The sequence below is a fragment of the Myripristis murdjan genome, chromosome 16 (genome assembly GCF_902150065.1).
Source record: "Myripristis murdjan chromosome 16, fMyrMur1.1, whole genome shotgun sequence".
NCBI classification, from domain to species: Eukaryota; Metazoa; Chordata; class Actinopteri; order Holocentriformes; family Holocentridae; genus Myripristis; species Myripristis murdjan.
Window position 1 is genome coordinate 20,166,024 of NC_043995.1, and position 19,507 is coordinate 20,185,530.

Genomic DNA, 19,507 nt, shown 5'->3' on the forward strand with positions numbered 1-19,507 from the left:
AACATAGGCCTGATCGGATTATATGGTCATTAGTGCATTACTTGATCTTAAACATAACTTTATAGTTGATTAGCATATATATATATATATATATATATATATATATATATATATATATATATATATATATATATATATATATATTTACATATGCACATACTTTCTTCTAGTTTTTAAGGTAATTTTTCACATTCTGTGAATGGTGCCATGGTTTTCAAAGCAGGGTCCTGGGATCCCAAAGGAGTCCTTGAGGAACAATTATGAGTGAGCGTGTTAAAGTCACTACCTGGAATTCATTTATCAATGCTAGTATGATATTTAAATTATTTAATAGCCTACTTAACACGAACCAAGATTTTTTTCACATCAGGGTCCCTAGGGTAACATCACTTCAAGTGTGGGGCAATGGCTTAATTAATGTGAACTTGGGAACTAGAACATGAACAAAGTTTGACCCCCTCCTGTGAGGGCGTCCCACAAGTCCAAGCTGCCATATCTAACTGCCGCACGGGCACTTGGGATGCTTACGTAGTCACTTAATCCTATTAGTCTAATTAAGCTTACCCAACAAGCCGGCACACTAGGTCTTTCTACAGAGCAAAGGTTTCAAACATTGTCTTGATTTTATGAGAGGTCAAACGGAGACCCCAGAGCGCACGATTCAGTTTCAGGTCATCGGTTAGTCCACGTCCTTCGTCCTGGCTCCAACATCTCTGGCGAGGTGAGTAACGGCAAGTCACATACACCAGTTTAAAAAAAAAAAATAGCCAGGACGGTGCAGTATTTTCCAAGGCAGACCTCTCAGCTGGAGGGTGTTTATGAAGTGTGAAACGGTTTGCAGACATCGGAGTTATTTTGAATTTTATTTTCCTTGCACACCTGTAGGATGCTGCTTCGTCGGACGCTGTGGGCCGGTGCGCCCTGCGCTGCGCTGCGTCATGGCGCTGCGCGTCTGACTTACAGCACTGCAGCACAGCCACAGGTAGGCCTCTGTCCCACTTACAGCAGCATGACTTGACAAGGATAGTAAACTCACCTCTGTCGCCCACATTCAATGTCCACAGGCCGTATTGGAATGCTAAACACACACACACACACACACACACACACACACACACACACACACACACACACACACACACACAATCTATCCAGGTCTAAGTGATATTCAGTAACCAGGCTACCACTTTCCATTCCTCCTGTTCACCAGGTGAAGCCAAAAAAGACCAAATTTGGTCCTCTGAGTGACCAAGACCGGATATTCACAAACTTATATGGCCGTCATGACTGGAGGTGAAAACATAACACAATAAAGCCATTGTACCCATTCTGTATGGCTCAAAGCTCCAAATGTCCCCTTATTTTCCCTTTTTTCTCTTCCTACTAGACTGAAGGGAGCACTCAAACGCGGAGACTGGTACAAAACTAAGGAGATAATACTGAAAGGGCAAGACTGGATCCTGAATGAGGTGAAAATCTCTGGGCTGCGGGGCCGAGGAGGAGCCGGGTTCCCCACTGGCATGAAATGGAGCTTCATGAACAAGCCCAGCGATGGCAGGTAGGAGGAACAAGGAGATAAAGGAAAGGGTCAAATGATGCCTCCAAAGGCAGCAAGATCTAATTTTCATTCATCGCTGTCTACTTCAGTAATTACACCGTGTTGAATGCTGTGTGCCTTACGTGTCCCTCCCTCCTGTGTCCTAGGCCTAAGTACCTGGTGGTGAATGCTGATGAGGGGGAGCCAGGGACATGTAAAGACCGTGAGATAATGCGTCATGACCCCCATAAGCTGATAGAGGGCTGCCTGGTGGCTGGGAGGGCCATGGGGGCCCGTGCTGCATACATATACATCAGAGGAGAGTTCTATAATGAGTCATCCAATCTGCAAGTACGCTATAATAATGATAAGTGCCCATCCGTATTAAACTTGGTGTAGCTTATTATGTGATGTGTGTCTTCTCTTACTCACGTCTCTATTCTCTCCCAGGTGGCGATTAATGAAGCATATAAAGCAGGGCTGATAGGGAAGAATGCCTGTGGCTCGGGATATGATTTTGACGTGTTTGTGATGCGAGGAGCGGGAGCTTACATCTGTGGGGAGGAAACAGCCCTCATTGAGTCTCTGGAGGGCAAGCAAGGGAAACCCCGTCTCAAACCACCATTCCCTGCTGACATTGGTGAGAGAAAAAGCTCCACAGGCCCTAGCAGTTCTTGCATGTCTTTCCCCACAGTGGCCAGTTATGCTTGATGTATGTTATAATTACAGTGTCAGAGGTTTATTCACAACTTTTGTGCCTCCCTCCCTGAAGGGGTATTCGGATGCCCGACAACCGTTGCCAACGTGGAGACGGTTGCTGTGGCACCAGCAATCTGTCGTCGGGGTGGTGCTTGGTTCGCCAGCTTTGGGAGGGAGAGGAACTCCGGAACGAAGCTGTTCAATATCTCCGGTCATGTGAACACGCCATGCACGGTGGAGGAAGAGATGTCTGTTCCTCTGAGAGAGCTCATAGAGAGACACGCAGGTGTGTGTTTACAGTCTGACTCTGTACAGTTCTTTTTTTTTCTTTTTTAAAAACGAGATCCTGACAAAACGTCCTTTCCCATGTCATTCGACTGGTGCAGGAGGAGTGAGGGGCGGCTGGGACAATCTACTGGGAGTAATCCCAGGGGGCTCCTCCACTCCCATCATCCCTCGCCATGTATGCGATGATGTTCTGATGGATTTTGATGACCTGGTGCGTGCAGAGACTGCCCTGGGCACTGCTGCCGTCATTGTCATGGATAAATCGGTAAATCAACAGTTCCAACATGATATGCATGAAATAATATACTGAACCACCTATGAGCCACAAATGTATGAAGCAATCTCTTGAATGTGGTTTTGTGCCAGACTGATGTGATCCGAGCCATTGCACGTTTGGTTGAGTTCTACAAACATGAGAGCTGTGGCCAGTGTACCCCCTGCAGAGAGGGTAAGGAACTGTAAAACTTGTATTTTAGTGCTGCAGATAGAAAATGCACCTATTGGATACAATGATACTTCATTACCTAACATTTAATTAGCCTCTGTAGTCCCTCTATGCTCTGTATTTTTATCCATCCTTCACCTCTCCTTGTAGGAGTGGACTGGATGGATAAGATGATGTGGAGGTTTGTGAAAGGCGAGGCAGCGGTCTCAGAGATCGACATGATCTGGGAGCTGAGCAAGCAGATAGAGGGACATACCATCTGCGCCCTGGGGGACGGAGCTGCCTGGCCTGTACAGGTGATTGGATTGAACTGTTATCTGTTACGCCGAGATAACACCAAATGTACCCGTGGGACTTCATTGGCATGTGAAGCTGGAGGTACAAACACCAGTATTTACATTTTAACAGCCACTTTTGTATCTTTTCAACCTTTGCTTTTCCTGTGCAGGGACTGATCCGACACTTCAGGCAAGACATGGAGAACCGCATCGCTCAGTATAACAAGAAGAACCCCCCCAGAGAGCCAGAGATTGAGATGGTCTGAAACTGAAAACAGGCTGATTTTGGCACCCATTGCTCCATAGCAATGCTATTCCTTACTGACTGACTGGCTCATAAAGCTCTGTGATGCTATACATGGATAATTTGTGCAGTTTCAAAAGTTCTTACGGTGCAAATCTTATGATCTCTAAATACAATGTACACAGTGTTTGTCTTGCAATATCTTCCAATATGCCGTCATTGCATTAAACATAGCAAACATGTTGGCTAGTGTTTGGCCAGCAGTACTCCTTAGATTTAGGTGACACTCAGTCACTCAGGATCACGTTCATCTATAGGTGCGCTCCATTTTTGTGCTGACTGGCAAGGGCCATGAAAACAAATGAACACGCCAATTATTGGCTCTTTATCAAAGCAAATTTAGCTACAACATGTGCCGTCAGATGGGTTGACAAATCTGGCATATGCCGTTAAAATTATGGAGCACGACTAATCATTCTGGAAGCAAGTTTGACCATCTATTACCCACCATATTGATGGATGGTTCATTTGATATGCATCTAAAATGCAGCTTAAACTGTACTATTAAGTTCGCTGCATGCACAGTTGTTCAGTTCTCTTGCCAGTTATCTGTTCGTTATTTATGACTCTGCTCATTTTGCTGACATTTTAATTGTGAACTGAATTTCTCTCGGAGTTCCACCGACACTTGGTGCTTCCTAATCCGGCTCCTACTGCACGGATCTCTGTAAACGCCGGCACCACTAGTCGGTGTTCCCTGACACGCTGTAATAAACAGAGAGGCTGTAGGGTGCTTTGCATTTATGATGTTGTGTGTTCTTGTTATATCAACCTGCAGCAGCAACTATTTGTAAATGAATTTATCCTGAGTGACCATACCGAAGTGTTGACTGATCCAATTTTTTGCACATGCAACTTGAACTTTTGGCATTTTCAGTGACATGGCAGATATTCACCCATTCACATAAGCAGAACACAAGACAGTGGAAGAAGTCAAACGCAGCAATAAATAAAATTCATTTATTTCACAAAAGCATGAAATAAATTCAGTTGGCTTACTACATATTATTCCAATATGATCTGTAAAAAGAGTAAAGAATAGCAAAGGATAGAGTCACTGATTTGGACAAAGAAAGGAATAGAGAGAATAGTGAGAAGTGGAATTGGGGATCAAATGGAAAGAAGTAAGTGATGTACAACATCATTACCTGGTGAATTTTTTTTTTTTTTTTTTTTTTTTTTTACGAAGAAACTATATTCAAACACTTCATCTGGTATGGGTATCATTCCAAACCAAATAAAACTGGAGGCAGAAGATCACTCATTTCACCATCTATAAATCCACAAAATAGTTTGGGGCGTGGGACTTGAAAATGTTCATCTTCTTCCAGCTATAGTTTGTGCACACGCAAGCCTGTACATGAGTACGTCTGTTCCAAGACATCAGCATGTTCACATGGACCCAAATACTAAAATGATGCCGAGAACACCACAGTTGATGAAAAGTCATTCAGGTGATAGGGGGGAAAAAAATCAAGCTGGGTGATGAGTGCTGGGAGGACATCCCGTAGGGCTGGGCTGTACAAAGCATTGTGGGGTTTTATGAATTGCACTGGGCCCCGTCCTGTCTTAGGGTGCCATCCAGAAGGGCATGGGCTGCTGCTGTGCCTGTGTTTTAGCGCGGGGGGGTGGTGGAGGAGGGCAGCGATACCCATGTGTCCAGCCTGAGGAGGTGGGAGTGGGGGGAACTGCCGCTGGATTACCTGGCCCCGAGGCTTTGGGGGTGGAGTGGTCTTCCTCTTCATCAGAGGAGTCGCCAGAGTACGCCACCAGACCTGTTTTCATTCGCTTCACTGAGGGCTCTGTAAGAGGGGGGGTGGGGTGGGGAAGGGGAGAGGAATGGAGAAATGGCACACATGGATAGAGGGGGGGTGGGGAGGTGGAAGGGGCGCAAAGCAACAGCAACAACCATAGACAACCACATATGTTCCAAATAAAAACAGTGCAAGTTAATTATGTACAAACACATTTTGGGAGAGACAAGTAGTTAATAGATTTAAATCATAGTTTATGTCAGCAGAAGAGTAGAGGTGGGGCATTGGTCGAAAGCAGCCATTGGTTGGTGGGGAGCGACAGTGTTAGGGGCCGTCCAATCGAGCAGAAGGACAGCATCACAGGAAGAGTCGTGCCCCACCCCCAATCAGTATCCAGCATCACGCCAGAGATACATGGAAGAGAAGAAAAACACAGAGAAAAAGAGAAAACACAAAAACAAGAGAGATTCTCATTAGTGAGGAAAGCGTACAAATGACAGACACTCCAGACTGATGATGTCATCAGAAAGGGACTGTAAGGTGGGGCATCCAGTGGCTAAGAAAGTCAAGGCCTTCAAGTCTTAAGCCTCCCTAGACTTGGTTTCAAAGCCTGAGCAGACAGAATAATGGTCAAAAGACGTCTACTCATTGCTCCACCTCACTATCTGGAGATTTCAAGTCACGGCTGCAGAATCCTGTAAGAACTATAGCAAGCATAAGGGCTAATTTGAGGGTGAGGATGAGTCTGTGTGTGTGTGTATGGAAGAGAGACTAAAAACACACTAACTTCCAGAAGAACAGAAAGATTCTGTATTCCAAACCTACAAAAAAAATACAACCTCCCTGAGCAAAAATCTCGATTAAAACTACCAAAATCAAGCTACAGAGAATTTAAATTTCTACTCTTCTCTGTGCTACGTTACATCTGCACATGTGACCAGATTTGGATAATGGGGCACAATCCACATACAGGGGCTGTGCATTTAGGACAGGGATTTGTCAATCCATGGGATAATGCCCTTACCCAGAGGGCCTTGCAATGCCCTCCTCTCCTCCATCTTGGGTCTTACTCCATTCACAGGCATGGGTGGTGGTGGCATTAGCTGCCTACTGATGAACAGAGAGACAGAAAGAGAGAGAGAGTGAGTCAACTATGCCTCTTGACCATTTCCCGCACCAAAAAAAACACAACAACAATGATGCCTTACCTGTCCCTCTCAATCGGCGGGCCAGAGGAACTCGGTGGTGGGGGTCCTGTAGTCTCCGGGCTGCCCACTGGGAAGCCTGCACCTAAATTAGTCATATGAATGGGTCCATGCTATGAGCAGAAAAACACAGGTACGATTAGCAGACATCCTTGACTAGACCCTTTACCTAACCATCTGTGCTAACAATATGTGCTGAAAAATAGGACTACTGTATCATCAAACTGGTAAGATTTGTTACTGTATACACTACACATAAAAGCTATTTCTTACTTTTGTTTCTGCCACTTATTGAAAATGATACCCTTTTCTGAAATTCCATATTGCCATTAGAAATACATAAGTGAATTAAAAAGAAGCAAGCCACGCTATCTCAAACCATGTACATAAAATATTCACTCTTATGATTCTGTAGAGGGGACAGTAAATGAATTGGTAGCAGACAGATACATTTTCGACAGTGAAGACGATGTAGCGACTTAAGGAAAGAGACTAACTTACAAATCTGACTCACAGCAGGGAAACTAGACATGGGAGGGAGCCATAAGGAAAGTGACAAGGGGAAGAGTGATGAAGGTCTGTAAACACAGAGTTGAGAGAGCTGCTGATCACCTGGTATCCCAGAAGGCCACTGTCCCTCTCATCTGGTACTTCCTCTGTGAAGCGTCTCTTCTGTGGTGGGTTGGCCGGGGCAGCAGGGGGTGGAGCTTTGGGTGGCGCAGCAGCAGATGGCGGAAAGGGGACAGGAGGAAGAGTCTGGGGAGAGAGAAGAAATATCAGAAGAAAAAAAACTGCTAGAATGTTCAAGTGGCCTCATTAGAATTACAAATCAGTGATTGTTGTGCACATTTGTGAGTAAAAAGCATGTGGTGGACCGTCTCAAAACTAGTGTGAAACAGGTTAATTTCATTTGCCTGTTATGCAATGTAACTCTTAAAATAACATGGCCGTGTGTGGGTTCCACTCTTACCTGTGGTAAAGTGCCAGGTGCAGGTGCAGGGGCCGGGGGGAGGGGATACTGAGGGGGCACAGCTGCAGGGGCCCCAGGAGGTATAGGAGGGGGGACTGTGTAAGGGGGAGGGACAGGTTGAGGTTGAGGTGGGGGGACAGGCATGGGGAACCCTGGCTGGAACCCAGCAGGAGGGTAGTAAGGAGGCTGGGGAGGCATCCCATTCACCACTGGAGGCTGTATGAAGCCTGAATGAGGAAGAGGAGGCCAACAGAACATGTCAGGATCTCTAAATGATGACCACTTTAAACACACATTTAGTGATGATATTTATAATTTTTAGGTGAAGCAAACAATAGTATGCTTCCCAAACAAGAGAAACCATCACCAAAGAAAGATCACAGCTGCTGCGTACCTTGAGTTGGCATCATAGCACTCATTTGATTGAGGAAGCGAGAATACTCTGCATGTACCTAGAGAAAGTGAAAGAGACCCAACGCATATAAGGTGTGGAAGTGGCTCTAAGAACAAAAACTCAGATCAGATCAGAAACTACTCAAAAAATATTCATGGCTATTCAAGAAATTACACAAAAGACAATAAGAATGGCACCACAATTTACAACAATGTAACACCAATAATTGTTTACCCTCCTCGGTTCTATGCCAAATGATTTAGTGTAGCTGACTAACAACTTCCTTCTGCTCCTTTTTTCAGGGTGTGCAGTGGGCCATTTCATTTCAGTTCATGCAAAACACGATTTCCTTTCATTGCCATCAGTGTTTGTGGTATTACAACTTTATCAGAGCTACAGTCAGCTGGCATGAAGCTTACTGATCTTGACAAGTTGATGAACCAGACACGGTGTGCGCTGGCTCGTATACATACAGTTTCACTGCAACATTTGTAAAAGTTCAGATGAATGGTGACATTCACGCCACAACGAAGTGCAGATGGTTTTCAGTTTCACAATGGGTTTTAGCTTTGACAGCAGAAGGAGCTGGCAAAAACAACAGCTTTTGATTCAGGGACAATTTGGAAATGGACACTAGTGGCTACTATTTTATTAGGTTTCAAAGAACTTCAAGAATCTCATTTTTGGGTGAACTCCAAAAGCACAAATGTCTCAAGAATTCTATAAAGATTGTAGTTGATTGTGAGACAGATTCAGAAGATTACTCACTGTCTGCAGCAGGTTCTCACAGAGTGTTTTTGCTGCTGCAAGTCCTTCTGGTTTAGGATGACTGCAGAGGGAAAAGATTACAAACAGATCTAACCTGCACTGTTGCAAAACTTTTTGCAATTAGGTTTCACTTTTGCACATGCAATGCAAATTTGTTTTTTAACAATTAAGTCCCAGGGACGACACCCACCTGATATAGATGTACATAGGTTCAAAGGCCTCTCGCCCCGAGGCAGGCTCTAGACAGCCTGATCCTTTTCCTCTGAGGAAGACCTTGGCCCCAGTCTCAGCCTGGATGTGCTGCAGGTATGAACAGCCGGGGCCCTCGACCCGCTCTTTCACCACAAACCCTTGAATAGCGTGTTCCAGGCCCACAAAAAGTTTGTCTTGAACATAGTGCATCTGAGGGGAAACGAAAACAAAAAGGTATAAGTTCAAGCACTGCCATCATTCTGATAAATCAGCACCAGCCACCACCTAAATATGTGTAACTTTGGCAGGTAACCAACAAACACTGGGAGTTTTTTTTTCTGTCGAAAATGTGACTGGTAAGCAACCCACACCCCACCCAATGAATACATAAATACAAAATGAGTTACCTAAATTGATTACGTTTACATACACAAAATATTATTGTTTTTGCCCTTATTCCAAAAAGAACAATATTCTAAGTGGGATGTTTTCATGAGTAATGAAAATGAATATTCCACTAAAATTTGTTTACATGCAACCGTGCATACTTTGACTTGCTCAACCGTACAAACACAGCCTCCCTCTTTCATTCATTCAACCACCTTATTGAAAAGGTCAGTTTCGCAATATTTGCACACATCCGAAAACCGGTTGATATCGAAGTCTTTCGTAATGTTTAAAAGTAGGCGTGTTTTCCTTCTGACCAGAAATGTGGTCTTTTCTTTTGCGAATGCATCTCCACCCTAGCCTTGCAAACTGTTGGCTGATTGGTTTGTTTACAACACACAGAGCTGTTATCAAGAGGCTGTGTGCCACAAACCGTGGTAAAAACCCCAAGTGAGATATAGATAGATAGATAGATAGATAGATAGATAGATTTTATTGTCATTGCACAATCATATACGTATAATAATGCAACGAAATTAGGGCTCAGTCCTTTCGGTGCAGGGGAGAATAGAAAGCATATACAGTCCAGATGCGCTGTATAGATGACCAGAGAATGCTCCTAAAAGCCAAATGATATCAGCATATTCCAAATTTGTTTTGTTTTTTATTAGGTTTTGCTTGTAAATCTTTTAATTATATTGTATTTTTTATTTGACCCCAGGAAGAATAGTCACTACTGAGGCAGCGAGTAATGGGGATCAATAATAAACAATAAAAAAAAATAAACATTTCTTAGTCAGAAAATACTACTGTCGATAAAAGGCCTAAATTGGAATATCCACACAGGATATGCTGATTACATGACCGATACCAAGTTGAATGTTGTCATATTCAAATAATAGTGGAAAATTAGTGTGCATGGAAACAAACTGATTGACTGCTTCATATGAGCATCAACTAGCACAAAAGGTAGCATGAAGGGGAACCGTCTTACCCCAGACTGAAAGTGTGGTTTGTGGTGGGTCATGGGGGGCATTGAGGGAGGAGGTGGGTTGTGCTGCTGGTAAACTGTGACTGTCGCTCCACTAGGGGAGAAGGATGAGGAGGATGACGAGGCAGTTGCAGCCTTCACAACCCCATTGGTGATGATCTCCTTTATTCTGTTCACCGCTCCTGGAGACAGAGGGAAGAAAAGAATTAACTTTCCCACCAACCAGCTATATAAAACATAAACTTTATCATAAGGCAGATAAGATAAAGTCAACAAAGAAGTACTCACGGTCAACGAGCTCCCTAGTCTGTCCTTGAACGTGTAGATACAGAGGTCGATCCCTGTGTGGAATGGGCAGAACAGTTGTGTCAACATGACAACGCCGGGCAGCATGTCCACTATTCAATGGTCAGCGACTGAAATCGTGGAGTTACTTATGTTTGTATGCAGAAGGCCATACTTACCCTGGTAATGCTTTGCCCTTCTCTTCTGCTGTCATGTAACGCCCCCTAGTGGAAACTGCTGCACCGCTCACTTTGCTGATCTGCAGACACCATAGGAGCAAAACATTTCAGCACTCAACAAAAGCAGTGAGGAAATAATCCACAAGTGCAGCTCTGAATTTCAATCTGGAAGCTGTGAGCCTCCATGTTGCGGCTGACCTCATCCTGTGTTTGCCCGCGTGTCAGGAGATTCCGGCAGGTGAGCGGGACGTCATTAATCTCAACTTCAGCTACCACCAAATCATCCTTGGCTTTCGTGGGCACCTGAGGCTTGCCAACTCCCACAGCCTGAGAAGGGGAGAAGAGGAGTAGGTATGTGTCACTTAGCATAAAGCCTAAAATCTATTATTTAAGTCCTTCCTTCATAAGAGGCAGGTTTAGACTGGTGTCAAATTCGGCTCATTACCTTATCAGGTGGTCCTGGGGTGCCTATCTGAGACGGTTTGAGTTTCCCCTTGGCTACCAGCATGGCATTGATCTTGGCAGCCACAGCAGCTGCTGCATCCAGAGCCCCAGTGGGTGCAGCCTCTGCCTCCCCCATCCCACCAGACCCGGGGCCCGGCTGGTCCCATTTGCTACGGCGGCTAGGAAACAACAAACACATTGCAATGCCAAAAAATGAGTCTGATTAATGCGTAGGAAATCAGGGTTAGAGTTCACCCTTGCTGATACAGCTAATCACCTCAAAACTAGATATCCTTATCCTCCTTTGGCATTGATTTTGCTTGTGCTTTGGTAGTAAGGACTGGTGTTTCTTCCTGGGCATTCATATGGCATTCATACATGCAAAACACACACCACAGCGCGATGCATACACAGATTTCAGAGAATATTTTTTACACGCTCTAGCGGAAGCCGGTACGCGGCAGAAGCCCAAACAACACTCCGCCATGATTACATAAGCTAACAAGCTAACGTTAGCCTGCCAGCTGACTGGGAGCAGCTGCTCGACAGGGCCGGAGAAAAACTCACAATCACTCAATTTACAAACTCACCCGCCGTTCTGGGTTCCACCAAATGACATCAATGTCCTGTCTGACGGCGTTTTCTTCTCAATGCGAGAAATAATGTGAAAACCCTCCAGCTGGCGTCCAGACACGATTTACTTATGTTGTTAGCCGTTGTTAGCCACTGCTAAGCAGCTGGTTCCGGTTCCGGTGGTTTTTTTTTTTTTTTTTTTTTTTTTTTTTTTGTTATAATAATATCTATTTTTTTTACTGAACATATATTTATGAACATACAAATTCTCATAGAAGGTACATACAAACAATGCATCTAAATAATAAATAAATAAATGAAATAAAGAAAAATAATTAAATGCGGTATGGGGATTTATACACAATATCTATACAGACATGTATAGATATGTCACTTCTGTCAGCACAAGGCGGAAATATAAAGAAAAATACACCGGAACTTCACATAGGAGGCATCAAAATAGCAACTCAACTAACTACAATAAATATTATATTTTCCCATAAGAAGGATCATATTAATCATGCCAGGAACTGATTCATTTAGGTTATCTACATTAAATATATGAAAAATATAAAAAAAAAAAATTAGGAAGGTCCTTTGATTTGTGATAACCAATTTTTAATATCTAACCAAAATCTTCCGGACAACTGGCATTAGGAAAACATATTCTAATGTTTCTTCTGCCACTTTACAAAATGTTTTTTTAAGGAATTCATACCTTATGAATTATTTTGAAAGCTTTAGCTTTAGCTTTTGGGGAAATAAGTCATATCATGAATTTACAATGTGCTTTATTAATAAGCTTGGACATACATCTCTGTTATACTCCACAATCCATACTTCCATACTGTTACAATGCATACTTATAATATGGATTTTAAAAAAGTTGTTTGCCAGGACTGTTCTTCAGCGCTGACTCTAGAGGGCGCCAAACACCGGCCTTTCTCCCCGCGGTACAGCTCTTACCTGAAGCATGATGAGAAGACTCCTCAGGACAGGTGTGCTGCTGCCTCACCTGGCCGGCCCGGCCCGTCTGTCTGCACCCCCGGTGCCACCCTCAAACTTTCCAGTGAGGGAGGCCACAGGAGCAGCACACTCTTCAGGAGCAAATAAATTCAAACCACCGCTCCAAAGCCAAGGTAGGACCCAACAACTTGCAAAAGTTTCTTTACATTAATTGTGTATTGTTTGTGTGTTGATTACCAGAACTTTTTCATTGTGTTACCCTTTAAAATACAAACTCACGCTGATGCATTTGTGTAGCATTTATAATTAGAAAGCAAACTAGAGGGGGGTTTTATCTGCGGCAATTTTAGTTAATTGGCATATTTACAGTACATCACTTTTTATTTATCAAACACAATCCAGTGCAAATAAACTTAAGGGGCCATTAACTCTCAAAGTTATTTATTCTAACGTTAGCCTAAATTAAACACCCTTGGGTTAACTCTGGGCCCATCATGCTTAAGCAAATGTGTCAGTCAGCATGGCCTAGTTACAGTACAAAACAATTTACAAATTAAACAGTCCAAACTAAATAAACCTTTCGGCCATTAAGTGTCAATGTAATTTGTGCTGACATGAGCCTACATTAAATACCCGTGGGTTAACTCATGTTTAGGCTAATATGTCATTCAGCATGGCTGGTCCATTTCATTACACTGTTTCTTCTCTTGAGAGTTGAAGATGTACTATATAGCCTCCTTAACTTTTCAAGAAATTGAAAAATGTATAAAAACCAAAAAAAAAAAAAAAAAAAAAAAAGCATTTGTAGCTTTACACTGTGTGTGTGTGTGTGTGTGTGTGTGTGTGTGTGTGTGTGTGTGTTGACAGTGTCATGTCAGGCCAGACCCTCTGTGGTCCTGAGGGCTAATGCAGGTTAGTTGCTGGTGGAGGGGGGAGTCTCTGTGGTGACTGTGGTCCAGCATAACATCCAGCAGCGCTCCCTGTTAGCCCCTGCTTTGGTTTACTGCACTGAGTGGGACAACAGCATCATGTCTGCTGGCTCCCGGGCCTCTCTGATAGACAGGGTTACTAAGAGCCACTGTGGCAGGTACAGGTGTTCAGTTACTGACCACCCAGGAGCACGGAGACAAGACCGGGAGGTACAGGTTACTGTGGAAGGTGAGAACGCTGTGTGGGGGGACATGGATCAACTGATTGGACAACCACCAGCCCCTGCTGAATTTCTATTGTTCTGTGTTTCGAGTTGTTGAAAAGAGCCTGGAAAACTCTGCAATCGTGAGTTTGATTATGATCGAGGTCTGTTTGAGTACAAGAGAGGAACTGGCTTGTGTTTAAAGGTGCAGGACTAGAGTATGGCCTTGATTATGCTTTAATCTATTCAAACTAAACACATTTCTTACTCTGGTTAATAATTTGAACTGCTGATGCAACAACATTACGGCTTTGACAGTATAACAACAATATGAGGTGTGCATCATTTAGTTGTCCCTAAGTATAGTGGAATGAAATGATTTTTTTTCTAGAGGCTTTGACTCTTTATTGGATGAATGGAGTGTGTTTTGCAGTGAAGCTCTCAGGAGGCCTGTAGGGACGCAGCTACTGAGATGTGTCAGTTTCTGAGCCACCTCGGCTGGAAGTCGTGCTGCTGCCAAGACGCACAAGAGGCAGAGCTTTGTGAGGGATCAAGTACAGCTCTTTCTATTGAAGCTAAGCCCTTGAACACAATGCACTCAGGTAGCTACATTAGTTGTGTCACAAAGCAGGAGTCTAACTTTTTACATGCAGCAGCACTCCCCCTCCCATTCATTGTGACTTCTGTTTGCAACAGGCATGGATTAGAGCTGATGTGGATCAAGACAGTCTGCAGACTTCGACTGCTCTACAGAGTTGAGATGTGCTATTAATGCCATTGTAATGTTTGTAACATACTCACAGTTTTTTTTTTTTTTTTTTTTTTTAGCAGTCATAGATAGGCTTGTTCCGTGTTAAATTTGCTGTGCAGAGTGCTTCACATTCATGGCTTTGGAGACTTCTCCCTCAGCTACAAGCAAGCTGTGTGAATCTTTGAAACTGCACCCTCTGGAGGGATGGTTGGCCCGTGGTGCTAGTCCTTCTGCTTCTGTTCAGGAACATAAAGCTGCATGACCATCAGGTACAGCAAGGAGATTCTCAGCCTGGACAGAGGGTGGAGCTCCACAGCTGGTGTCATGAAAATCCTTAATCCTGCACAGTAGACATGCAAGAAGTGACTAGATATAATTATGGTCTGTTGTCTTGCTGTGGCTGAACTCTGTCCCTATCCACACAAATGCATTGGCAAAAGTGTCCCATTTCTCTTTTGTCTTCCTTGTATACTAGACAAACAAATAGATTAATTTGAACTTGTACTTTACATGGTATTGAATTTTTACCTAGTACATTATTTTGAACAGAAACTCTTTACTCTGATATTGCCAATACTGCAACTGATAGGAGGAGGAAGAAGAAAAGGAGAGTTGTTGTACGGAAAAATCTTGATAACTATATCTGACCTTTAAACCAGCCAGCTGGAGCAAGTATGTATGGCTTTAACTAAGCTACAGATAAACCACTTGTGTTTGGAGCTTGTTTTCCATTTTACCTGCAGATGGCACTGTAATTCTAAGTGTAGGCTTTTAAGAAGTGACAGATTTAAAGAACCTACTGCCATTTTTATGTCCTGGTTAACAAAGTAGGTTTATATGTAACCCCACACACATCACCACATAGGAGATTATTTTTTAGCTACTGAATGCTTCTTTCAGTTGTATTTTGTTTGAAATGTCCCTTACAGTTAACACATAGAAAAGCCATATGAAAGCCAAGACTTAAACAGATGTTAGCTACAGGCCCATGTCCTAACACTGAACAGTGTTCCTTGCAGCATAAAAATGACCTTCCTTGGAAATGGGCCCTCTCCCAGCATGCTCAGCTATGGGATTCAGATGAGTAAAGTGTCAGAGGGTCAGAGGTCAGAGGGGCTTTGACGCCTGACTTGACAGGGATGACTGTTTACGGGCACTATGCTGAGAGAGGAGGAGACAGGGAAGGCCGGAGAATCAGAGCAACAGTGAGGGGGAGAGAAGGAGAGCAGACGTGCTGTATTTACTGTCCTTCCTAGTAAGAGCCCATGTGCGAACTGTAGTGCGTATGTAGGTTTATGTAACCTCCGGCCTTCAAGGCATGCACGCCTGGGTCTTGCCTGATCCTGGCGGCTGACACAGAAGTGTGAAGACAGGGGGACGTGATGGGGAGGAGGGCACCTCACCGTGGGGCTGCCATGGCATGAACAAAGAGACACTGTCAGTCCTTTGGTTTGAATGTTTGCCGTCAAACCAGCAATTACAAGCAGTTTTTTTTTGTTGTGTTGACTACATCTGTGGGTAACATAAATCTGAAACTGTGTGTTTGATAAGAGTTGTTATCTAGTATTAGAAGCTTCTGTAAACTGGAGTCAAATTCCTTGTTTGCGTAAGCACACATGGACAATAAAGTTGATTCTTATTGCTGTGGTTGTGATCTTACTTGGTTGATGATAATTCTGTTAGTAAAGCTTTTAAATAGTTTGTTATTGATAATGTGAATAGTTAGAGGGACCTTCTTTCAGTCAAACTCTTAATGTCACATGAGGTAAGAGTATGTAGACAGTCAGTATAGGCAAGACAGAAAGCATAGAGGGGATAAAAAGAGTGATTGAGGGAAAACAGACGGAGAGATTGAATTTTGAGGAGGGAAGGAGTAGGAGTGCGAAGGGAATCTTTTTTGTGTATGTCTGGAGAGAAAGGGAGCCTCTTATACACCTCACAGCGTGAAATTTGGCCCGGGCTGCGGCCTAGTCTCGTCTACACAGCAGGGTGCTTTCCTGAGCAAGCTGCCCAGGGGAGGGGCACCTGCACCAGCCTCAAACACTGGTCAAGAGGAGGGCCCGACAGGCGGGGCGAGGGGCGCTGGGATGGAAAGATGGTTGGTGGTTCCAGGAAACGGACATGTGTTGGATTTATGAAATCCTCAGGTAAAACAGAGCGACGGTCCCGAAAGAAAATATTTGTCCTGTTCCTCTCCCTGTGGACGAGAGCAGAGTAGGACACTGCTCGCCACCTCAGGATGAAATCAAAGCTTTTTGTGGAGAAGAAGGGCAAAAGTTATGGTTGGAGCGAGTCAGCAAGCGCTGGTAACTACCAACATAAACGAACCGTTTATGGATTGGCCAGCCCTCTGACTGAGACAATATTTTCCATCCATTTGGTTGGGTTGACCAAACACAATGTATTTGAAGTTTATCAAACACTCAGTCATCCCTGGAGACGTGGGGGAGAACTTAATCATCTGATATATGGAGTTTTAGAATACACAGCCAGCCAAAACCTGTCCAGTGTGCAGACTGACGAAATTGAACAACCAACTTTGCCGCTAAGTGTCTTTTTTGGATGGGTTTCATCTTTTCATAAGTTACACTCCATCTTCTGTCATTTTGGTATGACCCAGGGGTCCGAAACTCACATATGAGAGCTCTTGCTTACTCATGTGTCTGTAAAGGATTCAGTTCAAATGGAGAAATGTGCTGAAAGGGCCTCAGAGTAGTTGTCTGGGAAAGGTGAATGGCTATCGCATTAGCTTCACAACAGAAGCGTCCCCCATGGTGTGACCGACCGCACAGAGCTCTGGATAATAACTGCAGTGGGAACGTTATGCTCAGAGGTAGCCAGGCCAGGTAAATGGAAACACATGGTGGGCAGCACGGACTACAGAAAGCCCCTGCAGCCTCGGGAATAATGTGCATCACAGTAGAAAGAATCCATGAGTACCCCTGACAAATACTTAAAGTCTGTGTCTTTTCAACCTTTTGGTGTTACCAGTGCAGCAACACTTGATGGGGGGTCTTCCTGTCACCTCTTATTTTTCTTCATTTCTGCATGCATGCCCTTTATGTGCAGATAAATAAACCCAATCTTAGGTTTGCTTTTCTCATGTGATTCAAAACTCAAATTTATTAAATAACTTATTACAAGTAGTGTGTTGTTGTGTAGACGTCAAAATTATTAAATGGCATAATGAAGACAAAGTAACCACATTTAACAGAGGTTAATGGTTCCTCTATGTAATTTGAGCAGACAAAGAAAAATACCATTACTCAGATATGTAATTTAGACATTTTTTTATGTCCAGTGATGAAATTTATAGAATATATAGAAAACTAAGTGTTTTGTTCAAAAATTACATTGATTCAATGCAGTTTTAAAGTAATAGTAGTCTTATGAGTGAGATCACCACAAGATAAGATTCATGAGCATTTTGTTGCCTTATGTTCTCTAGATTGCCCAGTTCCTCTAAAGCCCAGTCTTTCAAAATCCTGGGTCCTCCTCCTATATGCACCCCTGCTATTTTTCTGACCAAAGCTCCAGACTCATGCAATGCTCCCCGACACCCCTTTGTCCCATCATCCCATCCCCAACCTCACTCCTCTCTGTCAAACAACAATATTTGCTCATCTGCGTCAAAGACCAGCAGGGTTTGCGATACAATACAGTGCAGCCTTTGAGTCCGGCAGACGGAGACAGGCCTGTGCAACAGGGAGACACAGAAACATTAGCCAGCGGCCATACACAATGACGGGGAAAGACCCTCTAGAGTCGCAGACATGCTGACACAGACACACAAACAAAACTGTGAATGCAAACTCAAGATTTTTTTCCCATCAGAATCTTTGGATTTTTGGCCATTCAGAGTGATATCTCATCTTAGGTTTGGATTCACCTTTTACCATCTGCTTTTCTGAACTGAGCTGAACTGAACTTTATTGGTCCAAATACATGGAAATATGTCCTGTGACCTCTGAATCCCAACTTTGTTTTTGTCATCCATCTCCGCTTTTCCCATCTGTTATGATCATAAACACCATGACGCGTGTAATTTTCTTTTATTCTATTTTGCAGGGGCAAGAAATGACCTTAACCTTCTTTTCTAGCTATAGAGCCCATAACACAGACTGAAGTACAGAAAGCATATTCTTTATTCAAGGCTATATATTATGCAGTGTCATAAACATCACTTGGAACAAACACAGCTTGTTAAGGCCATGCAAAGCATTGCATGATTCATAACAATGAAAACATTTGAAACCCAACATGCAGGGCATGATCCATAAAAAAGACATTTTTCTAAATGTGTGATGGTTCAGTGGGAGCACTGCAAAGCGCATTCCTCTAAAACATAATTCTCTGTGTCAACAAACAAGCATATCCTGACCAGTTAGAAACCAGTTGTTTGAAAACATTTTTTTTTTCTTTTACAAAATATACTAGTCCTCTCCCTTAGATTTGTTTCCTGGGTAAATGACATGACTTTGCACAAGTAATTACTGTAGTAACAGTTTGCCTAAAAAAAACTATTGTAACACTTCAAAATGGCCAAAACGTAGTCCATGGTGATAGCCCAAGATAATTAAATTGTTATAAACCAAGTGATAATAAATACTTGTTACTACAGTAATTAAAGAAGTTATATTTGATATGACTGATATAGTTTTTAATGCAGATAAATCATTAGATCTTACAGAGATTGTCATTTTGCACTGTTAAAGGCCCAAACAACAATCAGCTTTAATCTCCTAGTAGGAAATATTGTCTCTTAACCAAGCATACATACAAAGTGCTATTGTTTGCTCCCTTCTTAGGTTGCAGGATAAATCAATACTTTGGTAGCTTTTATGGAACACATACAGCATTCATATGAAGCCTGCACATCACATACTCATGTGTACACACTAGCAAACATATACAGTACACACCTAAATGCACATTAAAGTCTCTGCTGTTCGAAAAACATAAACA

General features: G+C 43.1%; 2 protein-coding genes across 4 annotated transcripts; one reads left to right on the forward strand and one right to left on the reverse strand.

Annotated features, from left to right (window-relative positions):
- Positions 1-536: 536 nt before the first annotated feature.
- On the forward strand, positions 537-4,369 carry LOC115373420 (NADH dehydrogenase [ubiquinone] flavoprotein 1, mitochondrial-like). The gene is made up of 11 exons (XM_030071799.1): positions 537-721; positions 886-982; positions 1,211-1,293; positions 1,388-1,558; positions 1,705-1,888; positions 1,988-2,177; positions 2,310-2,522; positions 2,623-2,789; positions 2,891-2,972; positions 3,120-3,265; positions 3,418-4,369. Exons 2-11 carry the CDS (start codon positions 887-889, stop codon positions 3,511-3,513), a joined length of 1,428 nt encoding a protein of 475 aa, XP_029927659.1. The 5' UTR covers positions 537-721; position 886; the 3' UTR covers positions 3,514-4,369.
- A 124-nt stretch (positions 4,370-4,493) lies between these two features.
- khdc4 (KH domain containing 4, pre-mRNA splicing factor) lies at positions 4,494-11,867 on the reverse strand. Of its 3 annotated transcripts, none has more exons than XM_030071798.1 (14): positions 11,711-11,867; positions 11,122-11,299; positions 10,875-11,003; positions 10,677-10,756; positions 10,501-10,553; positions 10,216-10,394; positions 8,833-9,044; positions 8,643-8,703; positions 7,875-7,932; positions 7,481-7,707; positions 7,123-7,266; positions 6,514-6,623; positions 6,330-6,415; positions 4,494-5,353 (listed from the first exon to the last, which is right to left on the reverse strand). In XM_030071798.1, exons 1-14 carry the CDS (start codon positions 11,737-11,739, stop codon positions 5,121-5,123), a joined length of 1,779 nt encoding a protein of 592 aa, XP_029927658.1. In that variant the 5' UTR covers positions 11,740-11,867; the 3' UTR covers positions 4,494-5,120. The 3 variants fall into 3 exon arrangements, 1 of the variants encoding a protein (XP_029927658.1); XR_003929539.1 differs by having other exon boundaries at positions 5,291-5,353; positions 6,514-6,595; XR_003929538.1 differs by lacking the exon at positions 4,494-5,353 and adding an exon at positions 5,360-6,163 and having other exon boundaries at positions 6,208-6,415.
- Between the last annotated feature and the right edge of the window lie 7,640 nt (positions 11,868-19,507).

What these genes read in the sequence shown, in the direction of transcription:
- LOC115373420 (XM_030071799.1), top strand. Translation starts at nt 887, where the DNA reads ATGCTGCTTCGTCGGACGCTGTGGGCCGGTGCGCCCTGCGCTGCGCTG. An exon ending in ATGAGTCATCCAATCTGCAA is followed by an intron (nt 1,889 to 1,987) that starts GTACGCTATAAT and finishes ATTCTCTCCCAG; the next exon opens with GTGGCGATTAATGAAGCATA. An exon ending in ACCATTCCCTGCTGACATTG is followed by an intron (nt 2,178 to 2,309) that starts GTGAGAGAAAAA and finishes CCCTCCCTGAAG; the next exon opens with GGGTATTCGGATGCCCGACA.
- khdc4 (XM_030071798.1), bottom strand. Translation starts at nt 11,739, where the DNA reads ATGTCATTTGGTGGAACCCAGAACGGCGG. An exon ending in AACCACACTTTCAGTCTGGG is followed by an intron (nt 9,045 to 10,215) that starts GTAAGACGGTTC and finishes GTTTCCCCTCAG; the next exon opens with ATGCACTATGTTCAAGACAA. An exon ending in TGCTATGATGCCAACTCAAG is followed by an intron (nt 7,708 to 7,874) that starts GTACGCAGCAGC and finishes TTCCTCATTCAG; the next exon opens with GCTTCATACAGCCTCCAGTG.